The sequence below is a fragment of the Condylura cristata genome, unplaced genomic scaffold (genome assembly GCF_000260355.1).
Source record: "Condylura cristata isolate star-nosed mole 26May11 unplaced genomic scaffold, ConCri1.0 scaffold00008, whole genome shotgun sequence".
Lineage (NCBI taxonomy): Eukaryota > Metazoa > Chordata > Mammalia > Eulipotyphla > Talpidae > Condylura > Condylura cristata.
This window is the reverse complement of record NW_004567109.1, coordinates 28490721-28509337: the sequence shown is the minus strand read 5'-3', so window position 1 is coordinate 28509337 and position 18617 is coordinate 28490721. Positions and strand designations below refer to the sequence as shown.

The 18617-nt window shown below is 38.2% G+C and overlaps 1 protein-coding gene across 12 annotated transcripts in view; it reads right to left on the bottom strand.

Moving 5' to 3' along the window:
- The window catches only part of OSBPL9 (oxysterol binding protein-like 9), a 120224-nt gene that overhangs the window by 45411 nt on the left and 56196 nt on the right, over nt 1–18617 (bottom strand). The window contains exon 1 of one of the 12 annotated variants that reach the window (XM_004679003.2): nt 11035–11338. The exons of 7 other annotated variants lie outside the window; for them this stretch is intronic. Coding sequence is in view for 3 of the 5 variants with exons in the window: in XM_004679001.2 (XP_004679058.1) it covers nt 11162–11188 (27 nt within the window). In the remaining 2 variants the exon portion in view is untranslated. Of the gene's footprint in view, nt 1–11034; nt 11339–18617 lie in introns of those variants that run through there. 4 more of the 12 variants (XM_004679001.2, XM_012722261.1, XM_012722263.1 and 1 more) reach the window with 4 other exon arrangements.

The following is an 18617-nucleotide window of genomic DNA, read 5'->3' as shown; positions in this document are numbered from 1 at the left end:
GCATAAGTTTAAAAATAAATAAGCAAAAGAACATGTTATGCCAACTTTGTGGCTTTTCTGTTTCTAAGAAATTAGTAAATTAAGTTTCTGGAGAAATGACACTCTTTCGTCTCCTAACCAAAAGTTGGTTTAATAACTTTAAAAGTTGGTTTAATAATGAGAAAAGAACATTAAAGAAAACAGAAATATTAAGACCATGATTTTATGTGGGATATTCTATGATTTCCTTAATTTACTGAAAAGCTGGAAACACTCATAATTCCTATTATCTGTTCATCCATTTCAGTTAAAGGAAGAACAGTATTTAAAGAGGCTTGAAGGTAAGAATTCCCTCTTTTTAATTCTAAAAAATACTCAAAGAAAAAAAATCAATTTGGGCCCTCCCTGGTGGTGCAGCGGGTTAAAGCACAGCACTAAGAAGCTTAAGCCACTTCCGCATGAGTTCGATCCCCGCCTACTCCGGAGGAGATCCACATGGCGTGGCAGACCTCTCCTGACCCGCCCACTGCTCCCCTCAGCAGAGTACTTCGTAGATCTGCCTGTTCTGTACCCCACTCTGTCTCTGGTGAATCCTCTCACCCTCCACATCTCTGGCCTGTACCCCAGTTCTGTACGAATAAATAAATCTTTAAAAAATCAATTAATTTGCACTTAAAGATTATCTTTTCAAAAATGTCCAGAAAACTGGACCTATTATTAAAATAAACTTTTTCCTCCACTATTATCCCCAGAATCCAGTAAGGTGTATTCCCTTTAAATCAATGTCCTTAAAATTTAAGGCTCCAAATTTAGTTTATCAACAAGGTAGCTATTATAGCTAAGTATCCACCCAACAACTGCTAAGTATCCACCCTAACAAGGCTCTAAAAGGTAAGGTATTTTTCTGTAGTTCTAAGCACTTCTTTATTTCTTAACACCATGCATTCACCATGAATACACTATATACATAAGTTTGTTTCTGAATAGTCCTCTTTTAAATACTTTACAGGTTTTCTCATTTCATTATTACAATATAGTAGGTGAACAGATATTACTCCAATTTTATAAGTGCTTGCTTGCCCAGATCATCCAGCAGTTTCTTTTTTAAATTGGTATTTCAAACCAGCTCTTTGACTTAATATCCATATATATATGTATATATATATGTATGTGTGTGTGTATATATATATATACACGTATTTTAAGACGCAGCACTGCTTGAAAAGAATTCATTGCATGAGAGCATTAATCTAAAAATTGCCAGAAGACCAATATCATGAACATAAGCACAAGCTACAAAGTCAGATTAGTCTATTTGTAAACACTGAATCTGCAACTTCCCATCAATTACCTGTACAATATAAAATACTAGTGAAAGCAGTTATTTTCACTGTTTCTGTTTTCTCTAGGGATGAGCGTAATACTAAACTAATCAGGGTTGCTCAATAGATGAAATAAAATATGTATGAAATAACACAACAGAATTCTATTTCCTTGTCATAATTTGGAATCATAAATAACAAGATTCACCTTTATGCCCAAGCCCTACACTAGAGCCTAACAAAAGCACTCAATTAGGAGTTAATGCTTAAAAATAAATAACCAGATAATGCCATTAAACACATGAAATTTTCACAGAGATTTACAACTGAAAAAAGAATATATAAATTAAGATGTATTTAACATTTCTCTAAAAAAAGAAAAACAGTAAGCTGAACATGGAGAATAGTCCTTTTTAAAAGTATGTGCACGATAAAACAAGTGGCAATTTACAGTATTGGAGAATATATCAGAAATAAACTCCATATGCGACTTTCAGAAGGTACTGGGTATTATGCTAGCCACAAAAGGCAAATTATATTTAATTATTACTTTTGTCGTAATGTATCAAAGATTTTTTTGATACATTTTGGTCCGCCCTGGCAAAAAAGAAATCTAGTATTTGAACACAAATTTGCTTTTCCCATTGAAAACAAAACTGTTTTCTTTAAATTTACAACAAAAATAGTTTATGCATAAGATTTAGTTTGAAAAAAAGCCACAAAACAAATCTGAATTGTTCATATAGTTATGACAAAAATGAGCAACTTTGTCAAACAGTAATCAAGTACTGACACCAACACCAATATCCAAGAACTTTAATCACAATCCTTAGCATAATTGCTTGTTCTTTATTATCTCTTCATCTAATAATGTCTTTTATGTAACCATTAGACTTATAGAATAAAACACTAATATTGATTCCACAAAGTCATTTGGACACTCAAGTTGTTAGGATGTGTGATGTTTTTGTCTATTTAAGTCACTGATAGTTTTACCTTTCAAAAAATATCCCCAATTTAGTCAATAAAGTCATATAAAAGTTATTCTCAAAACTAAATAAAACAAAGAAAAATGTGATCATCTATTACTGTTTACCTGGGACAGTCCCTTTGTGCCTGTTATCTCAACAAAATTATAAGCAGCTCCTTTGCTCTGATAAGTGTCCTATTATGGAAATTAAAGTATATACTATCTATTAAAAAAGATATCCTATCTATTAAAAAAATGCAACTAACATTTAATAATATAAATGCCTGGAAGGCATGTGAAATTACCCTAGAATGTAGCAAATTACTTTTCAAAAAATCAAAAATGAAACTTCTTATAGGCTCTCCATATTGAAGGCAAACAAAAAAATACAAGACACTTGAAATCAAGTAAATGAGTATTAACTCAGTGCTTACCTTATGATAAACAGACACATAAATATATAGAACATACATTTTTTAAATGTTACTCTCTCACACACACAAATACACACACTGAAATAAAACACATGAAACATATATTACTCCTAGGGAGTAGGATTGAAGAAAGGGACATTTGATATAGGGATTGTTAATTTTTACTTTACACATTTACATTGTCTGATATCCCTCTCCCCTGAGAAGTACTACAATTAACGCGTTGATGCACGGAATGCATGAACAAGCTCCTATTCCAGCTCCTATTCCATCTCCTAATTCCAAAAAAGTTGACTTAATATACTATCCTCAGGTAAAGGATGTATCAAATATTAATCTGACAAGAGTAGACACTACGGGTGAGAAGTGCAAAGTGATGATTTAAAAAAATAAATATGCATTAATTTACACGAATTTGATCTACATTCAAAAAATATGAAAAAAACTGTACAGATTGTAACTATTTTTCAAAAATTTTATAAGCATTTAAGCATACAAAAATCATCAGCATTATTCTAAAATTATCCACAAGTTAAAAAATGTCTTCAGAGAGGGGCCCTCCCTGGTGGCACAGCGGGTTAAAGCACAGCACTGAGAATCTGAAGCCGCTTCCGCATGAGTTCGATTCCCGCCTGCCCCGGAGGTGACCACATGGCGTGGCAGACCTCTCCTGACCCGCCCGCTGCTCCCCTCAGCAGTGTACTTTGTCGATCTGCCTGTTCTGCTCCCCACTCTGTCTCTGGTGAAGCCTCTCACCCTCCGCATCTCTGGCCTGTACCCCAGTTCTGTATGAATAAATAAAAAAAAAAAAATGTCTTCAGAGAATAGATCTGGCCATGCTGAAGCTGCAGAGATATACCTTTCCAAGCAAATAAAATACTAGAATAAGTAAGAAGAAAAATGGCCAGTAAAACAAAGAATGCCTAGGGCCCTCCCTGGTGGCGCAGCGGGTTGGAGCACCGCACTGAGAATCTAAAAGCCACTTCCTCATGAGTTCGATTCCCGCCTGCCCCGGAGGTGACCACATGGCGTGGCGGACCTCTCCTGACCCGTCCACTGCTCCCCTCAGCAGTGTACTTCGTCGATCTGCCTGTTCTGCTCCCCACTCTGTCTCTGGAGAATCCTCTCACCCTCCACATCTCTGGCCTGTACCCCAGTTCTATATGAATAAATAAATAAATCTTCAAAAAAAAAATTAATTAAAAAAAAAAACAAAGAATGCCTAAATATTTTTCACATTCTTCCTGCTTTCAATACATGAATATGACTCAACATTCAATAAAACAAATTCATAAAAAACAGAAACACCTACTCCATCACTCTAAGAAAGCAATGTTTGACCATGTAGTATTGGCAAACAGTCAATATTTTCTTCTCATACACTATTTGATCAACTGCTGGAACTGTCTTTAAGGCAAAAGTTTAGTCATTCCAGAATCTAAAAAGGTTCTAAGATGGAACAGAAAAAATACAATCTTTGTTTCCCAACTTCCTATTACTATCATTCAGCTTCACAGCATTTTGGAAATCCAATATTCTCCCTATTCTTACCCGAAAATTCAAACTTTTAAGTTTTTTTTAAATTTACTTTATGTATAACTAGGAGAAATTCACCTTAACCAGATGAACCCATAAACTTGGAATTTTAGTAGTTTAAATTTTTACAACCACAGTTTTCATACATAAATCTTGCTGAAATTTATTATAAAATACTTTCAAAAACAAAACCTGGCATGTCTTCTAACAAACTGGGTATCTTTTAAAAAAAAGATTTATTTTATTTATGCCTACAGAAATGGGGTATAGGATAGAGGTGCCTACAGAAATGGGGTATAGGATTCACCAGAGATGGAGTGGGAAGCAGAACAGGCTGATCCACGAAGTACACTGCAAAGTGGAGCAGTGGGCAAGGCAGGAGAGGTCTGCCATGCCATGTGTGTCACCTTCCTGGCTGGTCAGGGATCAAACTCACACTGAAGCAACAGTGGCTAACTTCATGGTTCTGTGCTTTAACCCATCGTGCCACCAGAAAGGGCCCTGTATATTTTTGTATAGCAAAGTATAACAAATTGAAAACTAAACAACACCCTAAGAGAGTTATGTGATTAACAAGCCAAATCAATTAATCAATACTAAGTATCTCACACAACAGAAAAAACTCTGAAGTCAGATTCTATAACTGGTTTGATATTTACCCTTAAAAAACCCATATATACGGGCCCTCCCTGGTGGCGCAGCGGGTTAAAGCACAGCACTGAGAATCTAAAGCCGCTTCCTCATGAGTTCGATTCCTGCCTGCCCCGGAGGAGACCACATGGCATGGTAGACCTCCACTGACCCGCCCGCTGCTCCCACTGTACTTCGTCGATCTGCCTGTTCTGTACCCCACTCTGTCTCTGGTGAAGCCTCTCACCGCCCCTGAGCCGCTGGCCTGCACTCCAGTTCTGTATGTACAAATAAATAAATCTTTAAAAAAATAAAATCTTCCAAATTAAATGCTACCATTTGCATTTAAATATGAAAAGTAATCAAAGAACAAGAAGTGCCTGCTGATTGTAAATTAGAACACTCATGAAAAATACAACTTCTTCTAATTAACTGTAAATATGGATACTGATTTTTTTTAAAGGATAATTAAATTCTTAAGAAAATCAATAAAACAAAGACATTATACAACTGTAAATATCAGACAATGACAATTAACTAGTTCCCTAAAAACTCATTCTCTCAACTGGAAGAGATTATGATGTTAAGTGAAATAAGTCAGAAAGATGATTTCACTCATATATGAATTATAGAGGATAAAAAAACAACAAAAAGTTGGGCCCTTCCTGGTGGCACAACAGGTTAAAGCACAGTACTATGAAGCTAACTGCAGCTGCCTCAGCATGAGTTCAATCCCTAGATAGGGAGGTGACCCACATGGTGCAGCAAACCTCTCCTGTCTCGCCCGCTGCTCCCCTCAGCAGTGTACTTCCATTGATCTGCCTGTTCTGTTCCCCATTCTGTCTCTGGTGAACCCTCTCACTGCCCCTGCACCTTTGGCTTATACCCCAGTTCTATATGCATAAATAAATAAATCCTTAAAAAATTTATGAAACAAAACAAACCCTAGAATTAAGATGAAGAATTAACAATGCTAGAGAAGGGAGGCTGGAAACAAGGGGGAGGGGGACTCATCAGTCAAGGGCAGAGGGCTATGGGATCTTTGATGGTGGGCCTGGTGTGAAAACATACATGTGAGATGTGAATCTATTCCAGTAAATTATGTATAGTGTTGTAAACCGAGCAAAAAAATCTCATTGTCTCATATTAAATCTTCTCATCAACATAGTTTTGCATACTACACTGGGCTTAGAATTTAGTTTAAAATAACGGTTTATTCATTGGGCGTCTCTTCTGACTATGACACTGAGCTGGATGCTTTGGGGATGCCAAGAAGTAGATCTAAACCCTGTTCTAAGAATGTCAAGTCTGTTGTTGAAGATAAATTCCAGTCTACAAATTAGTGTCATGAGAAAGGCACTATTCAAAGGCAAAATTTATGGAGATGAGATTTTACAGAGGTAATCTAGTGGATTCAGACAGAGATGGGGAAGGGAAAAGTAATATAGCTGGAGATACATGGGGGAGGAAACAGCATTATCTGATGGGATGTTTAAGCTTCTCTTTAATAAAGTAACTGGAGAAGTGAAGGGTAGGGGTAGGGAAATTAATTATGGATGTTGAGGGACCCAGTTATTGGGAAAGCCTCACCACCCCAAGTCTGAATCAAAGGAGAACAACTCAAAAGGACACTTTACCTATAGGATTATAAACACTGCCAGAAATGCTCCAGAGGAGAGAAGAAGGAAGAGGTAAAACACCCCAATGATTTATACTGTCTTTCCCTTTCTATTTTCTAACGCTACCTGCCATTGGCTAAATTGACCAAGAAGCCAGAGAAGACCCCAAATGCCACAGACGGTAAAGACCAGACTCCTGTAGCAGAGGGCACAGAAAAGCAGAGAATGAATCTGCAGGAAAGTGAAGAATAACCGAGAAAAGCATACTCCCAGTCTCAGGCTAAAATATGCATAGAATGAGACTGGAAATCATAAGAAGGCCAAATAAGGAACATTATTCTCTTGGAGAAGAATGTCAAATATTTCTCAGATCCAGATGCTGAATCGAAAGGGAACCAAAATTAGTGGAAAAAGGACTAGGGCTTGAGGGAGTGATGAAGCAGTGGATGGGCCACAGCAGCACCTCATTCTCTCTACAGAGATAATAAAAGATCAAACATCACAAGGTTCTAACCTGTTTATTCCCGCCTCTAACTGTGTAACTTTGGGCAAGTAATTTGGAGACTTGTTTCCTTCACTATAAAAATAGGTAGAGGGTAAGTTTTAAGATTCCATCCAGTTTTAGGATTCTAGCATCTAGCATCTCCAGTATTTCTGTAAAGCTACTGAACATGGTTGAGTAATAAAATAATAATAATAAATAAAACTCACCATACTGAAAAAACCTAAGGTGCACTTAGCCATTTTGAAAAAAAAAATTAATTTCATTTAAATGAAAGACAATAAGAATTTAGAGGTTCCAACTGCAGTCAGTCCTCCATGGTATGACAAAGAATGTCAGAACACAAGTATACTGTATCATTTAGTGTAACCTTGAAACTGACTGAGAAAAAGCTAATTTAAAAAATGGAGAGAATGCAAAGAAGCAATCCTATAAGCAGAGTAACTTGAAGAGGCCTGCTTAGTCAATATAGTAAAGAAGCAAAATTCTTAAAGGTTATCTTCAGAAATAATTGAACTCCAATGTGGGAAGGCATATAAGTCTCTCACTTTCCCTCCCCACAAACACACAGCCACCACTACCATTCATTATTCATTAATCACACAAATATTTAGAGATTATCTATTATATGCCAGTAACTATAATTGTCTTCAAAGAACATCTTTAAAGACAGCACAGTTAATAGCATATATAAATCACTACCTAATTTTCTGGCATGAGTTCAAATTTCATCCTATCCAAGCAATGTCCCTAACTTCTCTGGCTGTTGCTTTCCTATGATAGTATGCAACTGAACCATTTGTACTTATACTTGCTATTAGTCATCTTTCAACTACTTCATCTACATATAGATGGGGTGAGGAGTATGCCTAGGAATCTAGAATTTGCACACAGTTTATAACACTGAACATTTTCTCTAATCCTGCTTTCCAAGTGTGTGGCAGAGCTAAAAGTTTAGTGACTTACAAAATACTTCAAACTCACCTAATCTCCTAGTACAACTGAGCTAAATGTTTGCACACTTAGGGTATAGTCAAGTAACAATTTTTTGATCACTTAATAGGCATTCATTGAGAACTTACTATGTGTCAAGTACTAGAGCAGAGGCAAAGGCCCTGAGAATACAAATATGAGTAAGGATCTCTAACCTGTAGGCTGGAGTCTTATACAAGACTCAGACAGATGAACAAAAATTTATATACATTCTCATGAAGGTGGTAATGTTTAGATATGAACAAAGTATTATAGTAACACAAAAGACAAGACTAACTCTTAATCCCTCTGCCTAAAGGGATTTAGAAAGCTATCAAACAGAAAGTAACAAAACAGCTGTATATTAAAGAACTGGAGGTTTATCACTAGAAATAACTGTAAGAAATTATTATTCTAACCAAGGGGAAGGCTGTGAAAAGACAATGAGTTATAAGAGGTTATAGCATATTCTAAATTATTAACAGTTCATAGTGCGAGAGTGAATACCTTGAGTAGAAAACTTGGGCTGAGTTCAAACTTGAGAGAGAAATTAAGACCAAGTTGTGAAGGGCTTGGCCATTATACTTCAGCAAGAGAAAATTAAAACATATTTGAAAATAAAGGCATGAGTCAGTTGGATTTCTTCTTGGATAAAGAGTATGGGTAGGAGTAGTCCAAAGACAAGAAGAGAGACTTTGGTAAAAAGTTTGGTGAGAGCCTGAATTAAAGCATTTTATGGAAAAAAAGGCAAAATTAAGGAGATTAATTGTACTCGAGTACAACTATTGGTCACTGGATATGGAAAATACGGAAGCTAGAAAATAGCCTGAGCTTCCCTGGTGGCCTAAGAGTTACTCTCAGCACTATCACCACTACTGCCTGAGTTTGATCTCAAGCCAAAATGGTGACCAACATATGATGCAGCAGACCTCTCCCTGCCTGCTGCTCTCTTCAGCAGGATATTTCAGTAAATCTGTCTATTCTGCTCCCTTGTCTGTCACTGGTGTGTCCTCTCACACCCCAAATCTCTGGCCTACACTCCAGTTCTTCTGCACTTAAAAAAAAAGAAAAAAAAATAGAAAATGGCTTTAATGGCTACTGTTTACATATGCTAGAATTTCAATTAATTAGAATATTTAGGAATATTTATACCTGACTTAATTGTGTTTTCAATCTAAGGACTATTCTTTCCATTGTAATCTTTGTTTAAATCTTCATTGAAAAATCTTCCTAAATATAATTTTAGTACATTAATCATAAAAACCTTCTTTTTCAAATAAATTGCCAAAACATCGGTTACCATTCGACAGTGAAAGTTTAGCTGCTGATAGAACTTGATCCAACCCAGGGAACAACCAAGAATTTCCTTTTTAGAATAAACGTCTTATATCCCCTTTCTCAAAAAATGCAGTACAGGTCCTCCCTGGTGGTGCAGTGGGTTAAAGCACAGCACTGAGAATCTGGAGCCGCTTCCGCATGAGTTCGATTCCCACCTGCCCCGGAGGTGACCACATGGTGTGGCAGACCTCTCCTCACCGGCCCGCTGTTCCCCTCAGCAGTGTACTTCCTCGATCTGCCTGTTCTGTTCTCCACTCTGTCTCTGGTGAAGCCTCTCACCACCCCTGAGCCTCTGGCCTGTACCCCAGTTCTGTATGCACAAATAAATAAATCTTTAAAAAAAAAATGCAGTACAACCCACGCACCTGTAAGATTTTTTCAATCAGCAGAATATGGTGGTTTCATAATGCTCATTTCTGGTTGAACCAAATTTTCACTAAACTAAATTCCTTTCTAATCTACCAGCTGGGGATGGCTGAGATTAGATTATGATCAACTATAATCTTTCCACCTTAAAATCATAACATCCAGAATTTTAGAAGTATCAAAATGATGTGACCTTTTACAATGGTATTTATTAAGGGCCACTTCAAGTATGTTACCTCTGCAAAAACCAAACTCAGGACATTTTGGAAACAGATCCAGGTTCTCTATTATCATTCTTATTTGCAATTTAAACTCTAGTGAAGAAAATCTTATTTGTAGTATTATATACCTTTCCTGGACAAGGAAAACTAAAACGTTCCTTTTTTTCCCTTTAACTTGTCTCTTACAAGATACACAAAAAGTGAAAAGTAAAAAAAAAAATTAAGTGAGATATGTTAACAGTATTCATTAAAGGGCTTACTTATCTACTCTGTTCAAAACAGGCAAAGTTCTTAGAGATAATTCACAAATAATGGATGGGAGTTTCCAATTTAAAGTTTACTACAAAAACTCTTAAAAGTCATCTACCATTCTAAGACCTCACCCAGTTTTTCCACTGAAAAGCAAAGCTTAATTTGTTTGTAATTTCCTTAACACAAAATAAAATAAAGAAGCTTGATTAACAAGCAAAACCAAATGCTTGTTACCCGCCAAACTTACTTAAAATTAATAAAAAATTCCATGTTCAATAATACATCTCTCATTCTTTCCTAACAAAAGTATTTGTGAAGTACTGTATGAACACCACACACACATAAAAAGCATGATGATTCAAACACATTTCATATTCCATTCATGACACTCAACTCTAATAACTAAGCTGGAATGAGAACCTTTCCCCTTCAGTTTTTTTGTGAACCCCTGATGACTGTTCTAAAGTTTGATTTTTTTAGCATAAGCCACCCAAAGAACACAGTAACAAACCCCCATCCCACATACATACTCACAAACAATAGCGTCCATAATTATTACACATAAAAATACTGGATGAGACTCAAACACGGTGCCAAAAATAAAACAACAGAAAATGTTTGGTCTGCAACTGGAGATTCTGTTCTCGGGCAACCGGTCAAAATCACACTTTCACAGCTAAGAAAAATTTAACTTTTGTGTTTAAATAATCCTGAGACAGCTTTAAAAGGAAAACAGTTTCACAAAAACGAATCGAAAGGGGAAGAGATTCACTTCAACGACCTCTTGGTGGAAGAGGAGGCCCTAGCCAAGCCTTCAACCCACCACTGCCTGCTAAGGAAGTGAGGCGAGCCCCCAGGGATAAGGGCCTGGGAGGCCACAACGTCCTACTCACCCCAGAGGGCGGCGGGGAGGAGGCAGGGAGAGAGCGACATTCGCGCCCCGGCTGGACAGACAGCTGGGACCCCGGGGACTCAGGGGTGGGGGCCGGCCCCTTTCCCAGACCCACAGGGTCTACTCACTCCGCAAGTGGCCAGCAAGAAAGCCATTCGCCAAGGCCCCCGCCCTCTGTGCCTCCAGGGGAGGGAGCCGGAGGCCACTTCCGAGCACCCCTTTTTCTCCCCCCCCTCTGCCGAATCACTGGGCTGCGGCGCAGTCGGTCCAGCCAGGCTCACCCGGTCCCGGGAGACACCTTCCTCACTCCGTCGCTGCTGCGGCCCCGCCCCACCCCGGCCTCGGGACCGTCCTATTGGCTAGCTCTGCCTGCTCCTGGCAAAGAGACCCCTGGCGATTGGCCATGGGTCACCAGCTGTCGGGAGGTGAGCGGCTGACGATTGGCGGTTGGGCCAACAGTCGGAGAAGCCCGCAGCAGCCTGCGGGCCCCCTGCGGACTGGGTGGCCACCTCTCTGGGCCGCGGCCCACGCTTGAATCGACCCAGTCGCCCACTCGAGAAGCACAGGGCTCACCTTGGTACTGGGGCTCCGGCGGAGCCAGGCCCCGTGCAGTGACAAAAGTGGCTTACGCCAGATCCTCCTGAAAAGGGAGAGATCGTTGCTTGAGAGAGTGCTGTTTGGCCTCGGGGATTCGGTGTGGGGATTCCTACTGGGTGACGACAGGTGAAAGACCTACTCACGGACGTAAACGTGCTTCACCTACACCCACCGGCTTGTAGGCTAACATTTTGGCAACCGTGGAGCCTAGTTTCTTCTTGATAACCGCTTTTGTTTACTTCCGGAAAGTTGTTTGTGTCGTGGGGTAACGGGGAGTGAAGGAAAAAGGGAAGGAGGAGATACTATATCAATAAGCAAAAACAGGGAGTCTGTTTTATTAATCCAGGGAAACACCGTGGGTCTGCTGTTGTGCCACAGCTCCATAAGGAATGTAGGTGGTTTGTGAAGATGCTTCGGGAATCCAAATGACATAGATGGAAAAATCCTGGCTTATAGATCCCTCTATAGTCATCCAAAATGTAGGAAATTGTAGACATAAATGATTAACTTATCTATACTGGAGACAGTCTTTTTCCTTGTTTATATACCTATACCTGTTAACTCTTCAGCATCTTTTTTTTTTTTAAAGATTTATTGATTTATACAAGAACCTGGGATACAGGCCAGAGGTGGGGGGGGGGGGAGGATCTACCAGAGACAGTGGGGTGCAGATCAGGCAAATCCACTGAAATCCACTGCTGAGGGGAGCATGTCAGGAGAGGTCTGCCAGGCCAATGTGGGTCAAGGCCCTGGCCTGGCCACCCTCCTTGGGGGGTGGGAATCAATTCCTGCTGCAGTGGCTGCTGAAAGATCGCTGTGCTTTATTTAACTCGTGGGACCCAGCATCTGATTTTTTTTTTTTTTAAACGTTACTGGTACCCTTTATAAAACCAGCGTAGTGAACAAGTTGTGTCATTTTTACTACTAAATATATTATCAATTCCCTCCACCTCTTTTCCCTAACTACCACCCTATTACAGGTTTTGTCCTCTTGATATAATCTTGGTGAGATTTTCATGAATCTACGATAGCTCCTCCAATTCATTCTTAACACTGCAACCACAGTAGTATTTCCAAAACCAATTTCATTACTCTGTTATTCTTTTTTGTTTATACCTTCTGCTTTAAGAACTGCACATTCTTAGGATCAACTGTCTTTAACAGTGGCTGCAAGTTTAGCCCTACTAACACACTCGTTCCATCTTCTATCTTGTAACCCTTCATTTTCTGTCTTCTTCACATGGTGGTTTCCTTAACCTGCCACAGACCTTCCAACCTCAGAGGCTTGGCATATGCTGTTACTTTGTCTTTTACATTGTTTCCTTGATACCAATCCCCACTCTTAATTCTACTCATCACTGTCTCCTCTCTGCCTATGTGAATTCTCCTTGTCTATTCCCAAAGTCCAAGCAGTTCTTCTTTGTGAAACTTACCATAAGCTATAATTATACATGTTTGAGTACTTTTAGCTTTAGTATCATAATTCACATGCAGTAAAATGCATCCATTGTAGATGCACAACACAATATATTGTGATAAATGTTTGCATACATAGAACTATTACCACAATTAAGAAAGAAAAGTTCCAAGACCCCAAAAGTAGAGTCAAAGGACCATTAATAATGTATTAAGGAATCAGATCCCTTTCTTAAAGTGTCTTCTACATCTGTCATCATCATCAGTGAAATAAGTCAGAAGGAAAGATGGATAATTTCTGTTGGGAATGATCAAAGATTTACTGACAAGGACTGAATTAGGGCGGTAAAGAATTGAGCTTGCATCCAAGCTTGATAAAGTGGTAATAAACTGACCTTGAGATCCTGGATAGGACTAGCTAAAGGTGATAACGAACTGGGCCTCACATCAAGGACACAGCGATGAGTCACCCCTTTGGAATCTGAGTTTAGAATCTATATAAGAGACTCTTCCCCCTTAATGGGTTGGCAGTAGCTGCGGACCCTACTCTTGGGCTCTGTCTCAGCCACTGTCTGAGAGCAATAAACTGTTTGCTCAGCCTCTCTGCCTTTCGCCTTTCTTTCTTGCGGCCGGTCACAGAAGAACAAAACAATTTCAAGAGAGAATATGATTTATGACAGTCTTGATAATGTACATGTTCCAGTACACATGTATAAAGAGGTCACAGTTGTATTCCAAAGTCTACTTTTTTATCACTTTATACTAGAGATGTTTGTAACATTAAAGACATATAGTTCTCATTTTCCTAATCCTAGTATATAGTATACATAAGGAAAAATGGAACATTTAAAACAAATAGTATTTACACATAGCAAGGCAACTTTACCCATTTTATGGCAAGAAGCTGTAGGATTTTAAGTTTGGCAGTGAAGTGCTTTTAAAGAATTCTACAAGTTGTTCATAATTCTTTAACTCATATGTAATAACATATAAATCTAAAGGCCCTTATCTAAACTAAGGCTATTAAGGGATTAATCTAAAACTGTTGTGTATTTGTCTTTTGTTCAAGGTAAAAAGTAAAATATGTGGCCCTCCCTAGTGGTGTAGCAGGTTAAAGCACAGCACTAAAAAGCTAAATCCACTTCAGCATGAATTTGATCCCTGCCCCAGTGGTGACCCACATGGCGCGGCAGACCTCTACTAACCCGCCCGCTGCTCCCCTCAGCAATGTACTTTATCCATCTGCCTGTTCTGCTCTCCGCTCTGTCTCTGATGAATCCTCTCACCTACCCTGCACCTCTGGCCAGTACCCTAGTTTTGTATGAATAAATAAATCTTTAAATTAAATATGATTAAGAAGTATAAAAGAAGAAAAACCTGAGAAAAATCAAATTCCTAATATTCCAGGTGAGGGAGGGCCTTTAAAATGGCAAAAAAAAAAAAAAAATCACCCAAAGTTCACAAAAACATTAATTCAGAAAGAACCCTACATTCTATTTTACTGAAGCACTGTTTATAATAGCTAAGATATGGAAACAACCTAAATGCCCCCAAACAGATGACTGGATCACGAAGATGTTGTATATATGCACAATGGAATACTAGTCATCAATCAAAAAAGATAAATTCATGCCATTCATAGCAACAAGGATGGAACTGGAAGGGATTATGCTCAGTGAAATAAGTTGAAAGGAAAGAGAAAAATATCAGATGGTATTAAAAGGAGAAACATAAGGGAAACAAGGATTCAGGGGAAAATAGACAAAAATAGCAGAAAAACTATAAATAGGCATTCAGCAAGGGAGGAGGAGGGAGAGGGATGAAAACATAAGCAGGAAAAGTACAAGAGTCTATGGTGATGGTTAACGGTGTCTCAATAGTTATTTTATGTACTCCACTTGAGAGAATGAATGACTATGTAAAACGTATATAAATTTTAAACAATAGCAAGAATCTACCAAGTGAAAAATAGGCCAACTTTACCTATAGCGATTAAAATGAAAAGAAAAATTTAACCACAGAATTCATTCATTCTTAAAAATAATTCCATCAGAGGGCAGTCCCTGGTGGCACGTGTTAAAGCACAGTACGATGAAGCTATCCAAAGCCACTGCAGCATGAGTTCAATCCCCAGCCAGGGAGGTGACCCACATAGTGTGGCAGACCTCTCCTGACACACCCACTGCTCCCCTCAGCAGTGTATTTCAGTCAGTCTGCCTGTTCTGTTCCCCACTCTGTCTCTGGTGAATCCTCTCACCCACCCACATCTCTGGCCTATACCCCAGTTCTTGTAAGCATAAAAATAAATCTTTAAAAAAATTCCATTAGAGAGTCCAACATTTAACTATAAATCACAATCTCTCTGATGTCATCTTAGATATATATGACAAATATTTTCAGTGGCAACAGAAGAAAAAAAGAAGCAAAACTAAAGGGGAAAGGCATGGTTTCTCTTAAGAATTTGCCTAGTTACACAGGCCAAACTGATTAAAGCAGTTTAACATTAAAAGACAACTCTCAGGGCCTTCCCTGGCAGTGCAGTGGTTTAAAGCACAGCACTAAGAAGCTAAAACCACTTTAGCATGAAGTTCGATCCCAGCCCCGAAGGTGACCCAGATGGCATGGCAGACCTCTCCTGACCGGCCCGCTGCTCCCCTCAGCAGTGTACTTCTCAGTTGGCCTATTATACTCATTGCTCTGTCTCTGGTGAATCCTCTCACCACCCCTGCACCTCTGGCCTGTACCCCAGTTCTATATGTATAATAAATAAATCTTTAAAAAAAAAAAAGACAACTCTCAGAAGCAAGGTATAAATGTAGTTCCACTATTTTGTTTGTCCAGACCCAGAGGTCTCAGAATGAAAGAAACAGAAATATGTTTCAAAATTAGCAACAAAGACCCTCTATACAAGCCGACACTGGCTCTAACAGTACACTGCCTCTCACTGGATCTTTAGCATCTTCTTAGCCCTTGAGGTGCATGTAACAGATGCTAAGTGTGTTGAATGAATGAAACACCAGGTACTAAGCTATAGAAATAGTAATATAAGCAGCTAAAAAACGTTGAAAATGTTTAGAAAGGAACAATGAAAGTGGAGGAGCAAAAGTCCTCTGTTTTTCCATAGGAAACTTTCAGTACTAGTTAATTTTAAAAATTATGTATCTTAGGATCCTGAATTCTAATGGTGGAATCAGAAGTTCATTTGTCCTCAGTAGTGGGACAATGAGGGGAATTTTCCTTTGTTATACGCAGTTTCCTTTGTTATACCCAGTTAACTACCACTATACCATACTTCACTAGTGGAAAGAAATGACACATCTATATTGCAATCAATTCCTTTGGGAAACAAAAGGTGTCAATGGAAAAAAACAAATACACTTCTTTTTCTACATGATACAAAATAAAATCTAATGAGACCAAGAAAACAATATGATGGCAATAAACAGATTTTTATATATTGATAAGCTGAAATGTATGTTCAAAAGCTTAACACTCAAAAAAAAATAATCAAAAGATTTCTATTAATCTTAATTATATAGACAAGAGTAGAACCAAAGTATTCTGATATGGTTAATTTCTCAGGTGTGTTCATAAATTGCAACTTAAATACTAAACTTGTAACAAAAATCTGTCAGTATTTATCATAATGAAGTTATCTATATTTTAAAAAGGTTTCAAATTGGTTCTGTTTTTCCAACCTTAATAACAATTTACAATCTGGATTTTATCACCTCTGTCTCCTTTATGTTTAATGATGTTTTTACCCATTGTTTCAGTGGTATTTCTGGCAATGTTTCTACCTGTTCTCCCTGTTCTCACCAGCCATATTGTTACCCCAGGCTATGTCCTTTCTCTCTAGGGCTTGATATCAAAGACAATAGATAGTGAACAAATATTAATGGGAAAAAAACTATAAAATACGGGACAGTAACTGTGAAATTTCAATTTGATAACCACCTAAAATATAGCTGCAAGTGGTTTACATAAACTTATTACATAAAATGACAAATAGAGCTTAATTTCTTTTTTTAAAAAAAGATTTTATTTGGCCCTCCCTGGTGGCGCAGCGGGTTAAAGCACAGCACTGAGAATCTAGAGCTGCTTCCGCATGAGTTCAATTCCCGCCTGCCCCGGAGGTGACCACATGGCGTGGCAGACCTCTCCTGACCCGCCCGCTGCTCCCCTCAGCAGTGTACTTCGTTGATCTGCCTGTTCTGTACCCCGCTCTGTCTCTGGTGAAGCCTCTCACTGCCCCTGAGGCTCTGGCCTGTACCCCAGTTCTGTATGCACAAATAAATAAATCTTTAAAAAAAAAAAAGATTTTATTTATTTATGCATACAAGAACTTGAGGGGGTGGGAAGGTGAGAGGATTCACCAGTGGCACAGTGGAGAGCAGGATAACAGATTGATATACACTACTGAGGAGAGCAGCGGGCCAGACAGGAGAGGCCAGAGATGCCATGTGGGTCACCTCTCTGGCAGGAGATTGAACTTGTACAATAGTAGCTTTATAGTACTGTGCTTTAACCCACTGTGCCACTAGGAAGGACCTAGAGCTTAATTTCTCCACGGAAATAGTCATAGAAGTCATTTAGTTAAAAAAAAATTATCAACTCATCTACAGCATAAATGTAAAAACTTATAGGTCTGTACTACATGACAATTTTCGGATTGGGATTTTAAATTCTTCCCCATAATCTTACATATTTTTTCATTTCTGATGAACAATAATAATTTGTCTAGCAACACTTGAATCAACTCAGCAACAACCTTAAATCTAAGAGCTACCAAGTTATTTCACTGTCCAGCTTTTTATTTCTAATCAAGTTAGCACAAGTACTACTATTTATCATGGAAGAGCCTTGATATGAAATGCCATGTGCAAAGTGAAAGTCAAATGATCTCAAACAAATTAAAGTTTCCTAGTACTTAAAAAAGAGAAAAGTGATGAGTCCAGCACATTCCATACAGCAGTGCATGTATGCCAAAGTTTAGGTTTTAACTTAACACATTTATATCTTTATTGTTTGTCCACACTAAATAATATTATAACACTTTAAATAATGGAAGTATGGGCTTACAAGAGTTTTTTCTAAAATGGCCCCAAATTTACTCATGTTTATAAAACTGATTTTATACCTCTGTGTAATCCAAACTGCCACAATTCATTACAGCTTGTATAATATGGAATATTACAGCAACTACAGGATGTAATAAACTCAGTCTTCTTCCAGTGACCATTTTTTTGCCTAGTCATCACTCAATATTTATCTACAATAAAATTTAGTATGGTAAATAAAGAATGTGAAAGGAAAACTTCCCCTCCACTAAGTAGTGTCATCAAATAGTTAATGAATATCTCTTAAAAGCTAACAAGAAAGGATTACAAAATTCAAAAGTTCTTCTCTCCTTTCAAGAAGTGACCTATTCAGTTGGGTGTAAAGACATGAAAAGATACCACAAGCCACACAACAAATTTAGAATGACTATGGGAAATTCAACTTTCACAGGACTTGAAAGAAGAGAGAGTACTTCAGGTGTCTTCTCTCATCCTCAGACTATTTAAATTG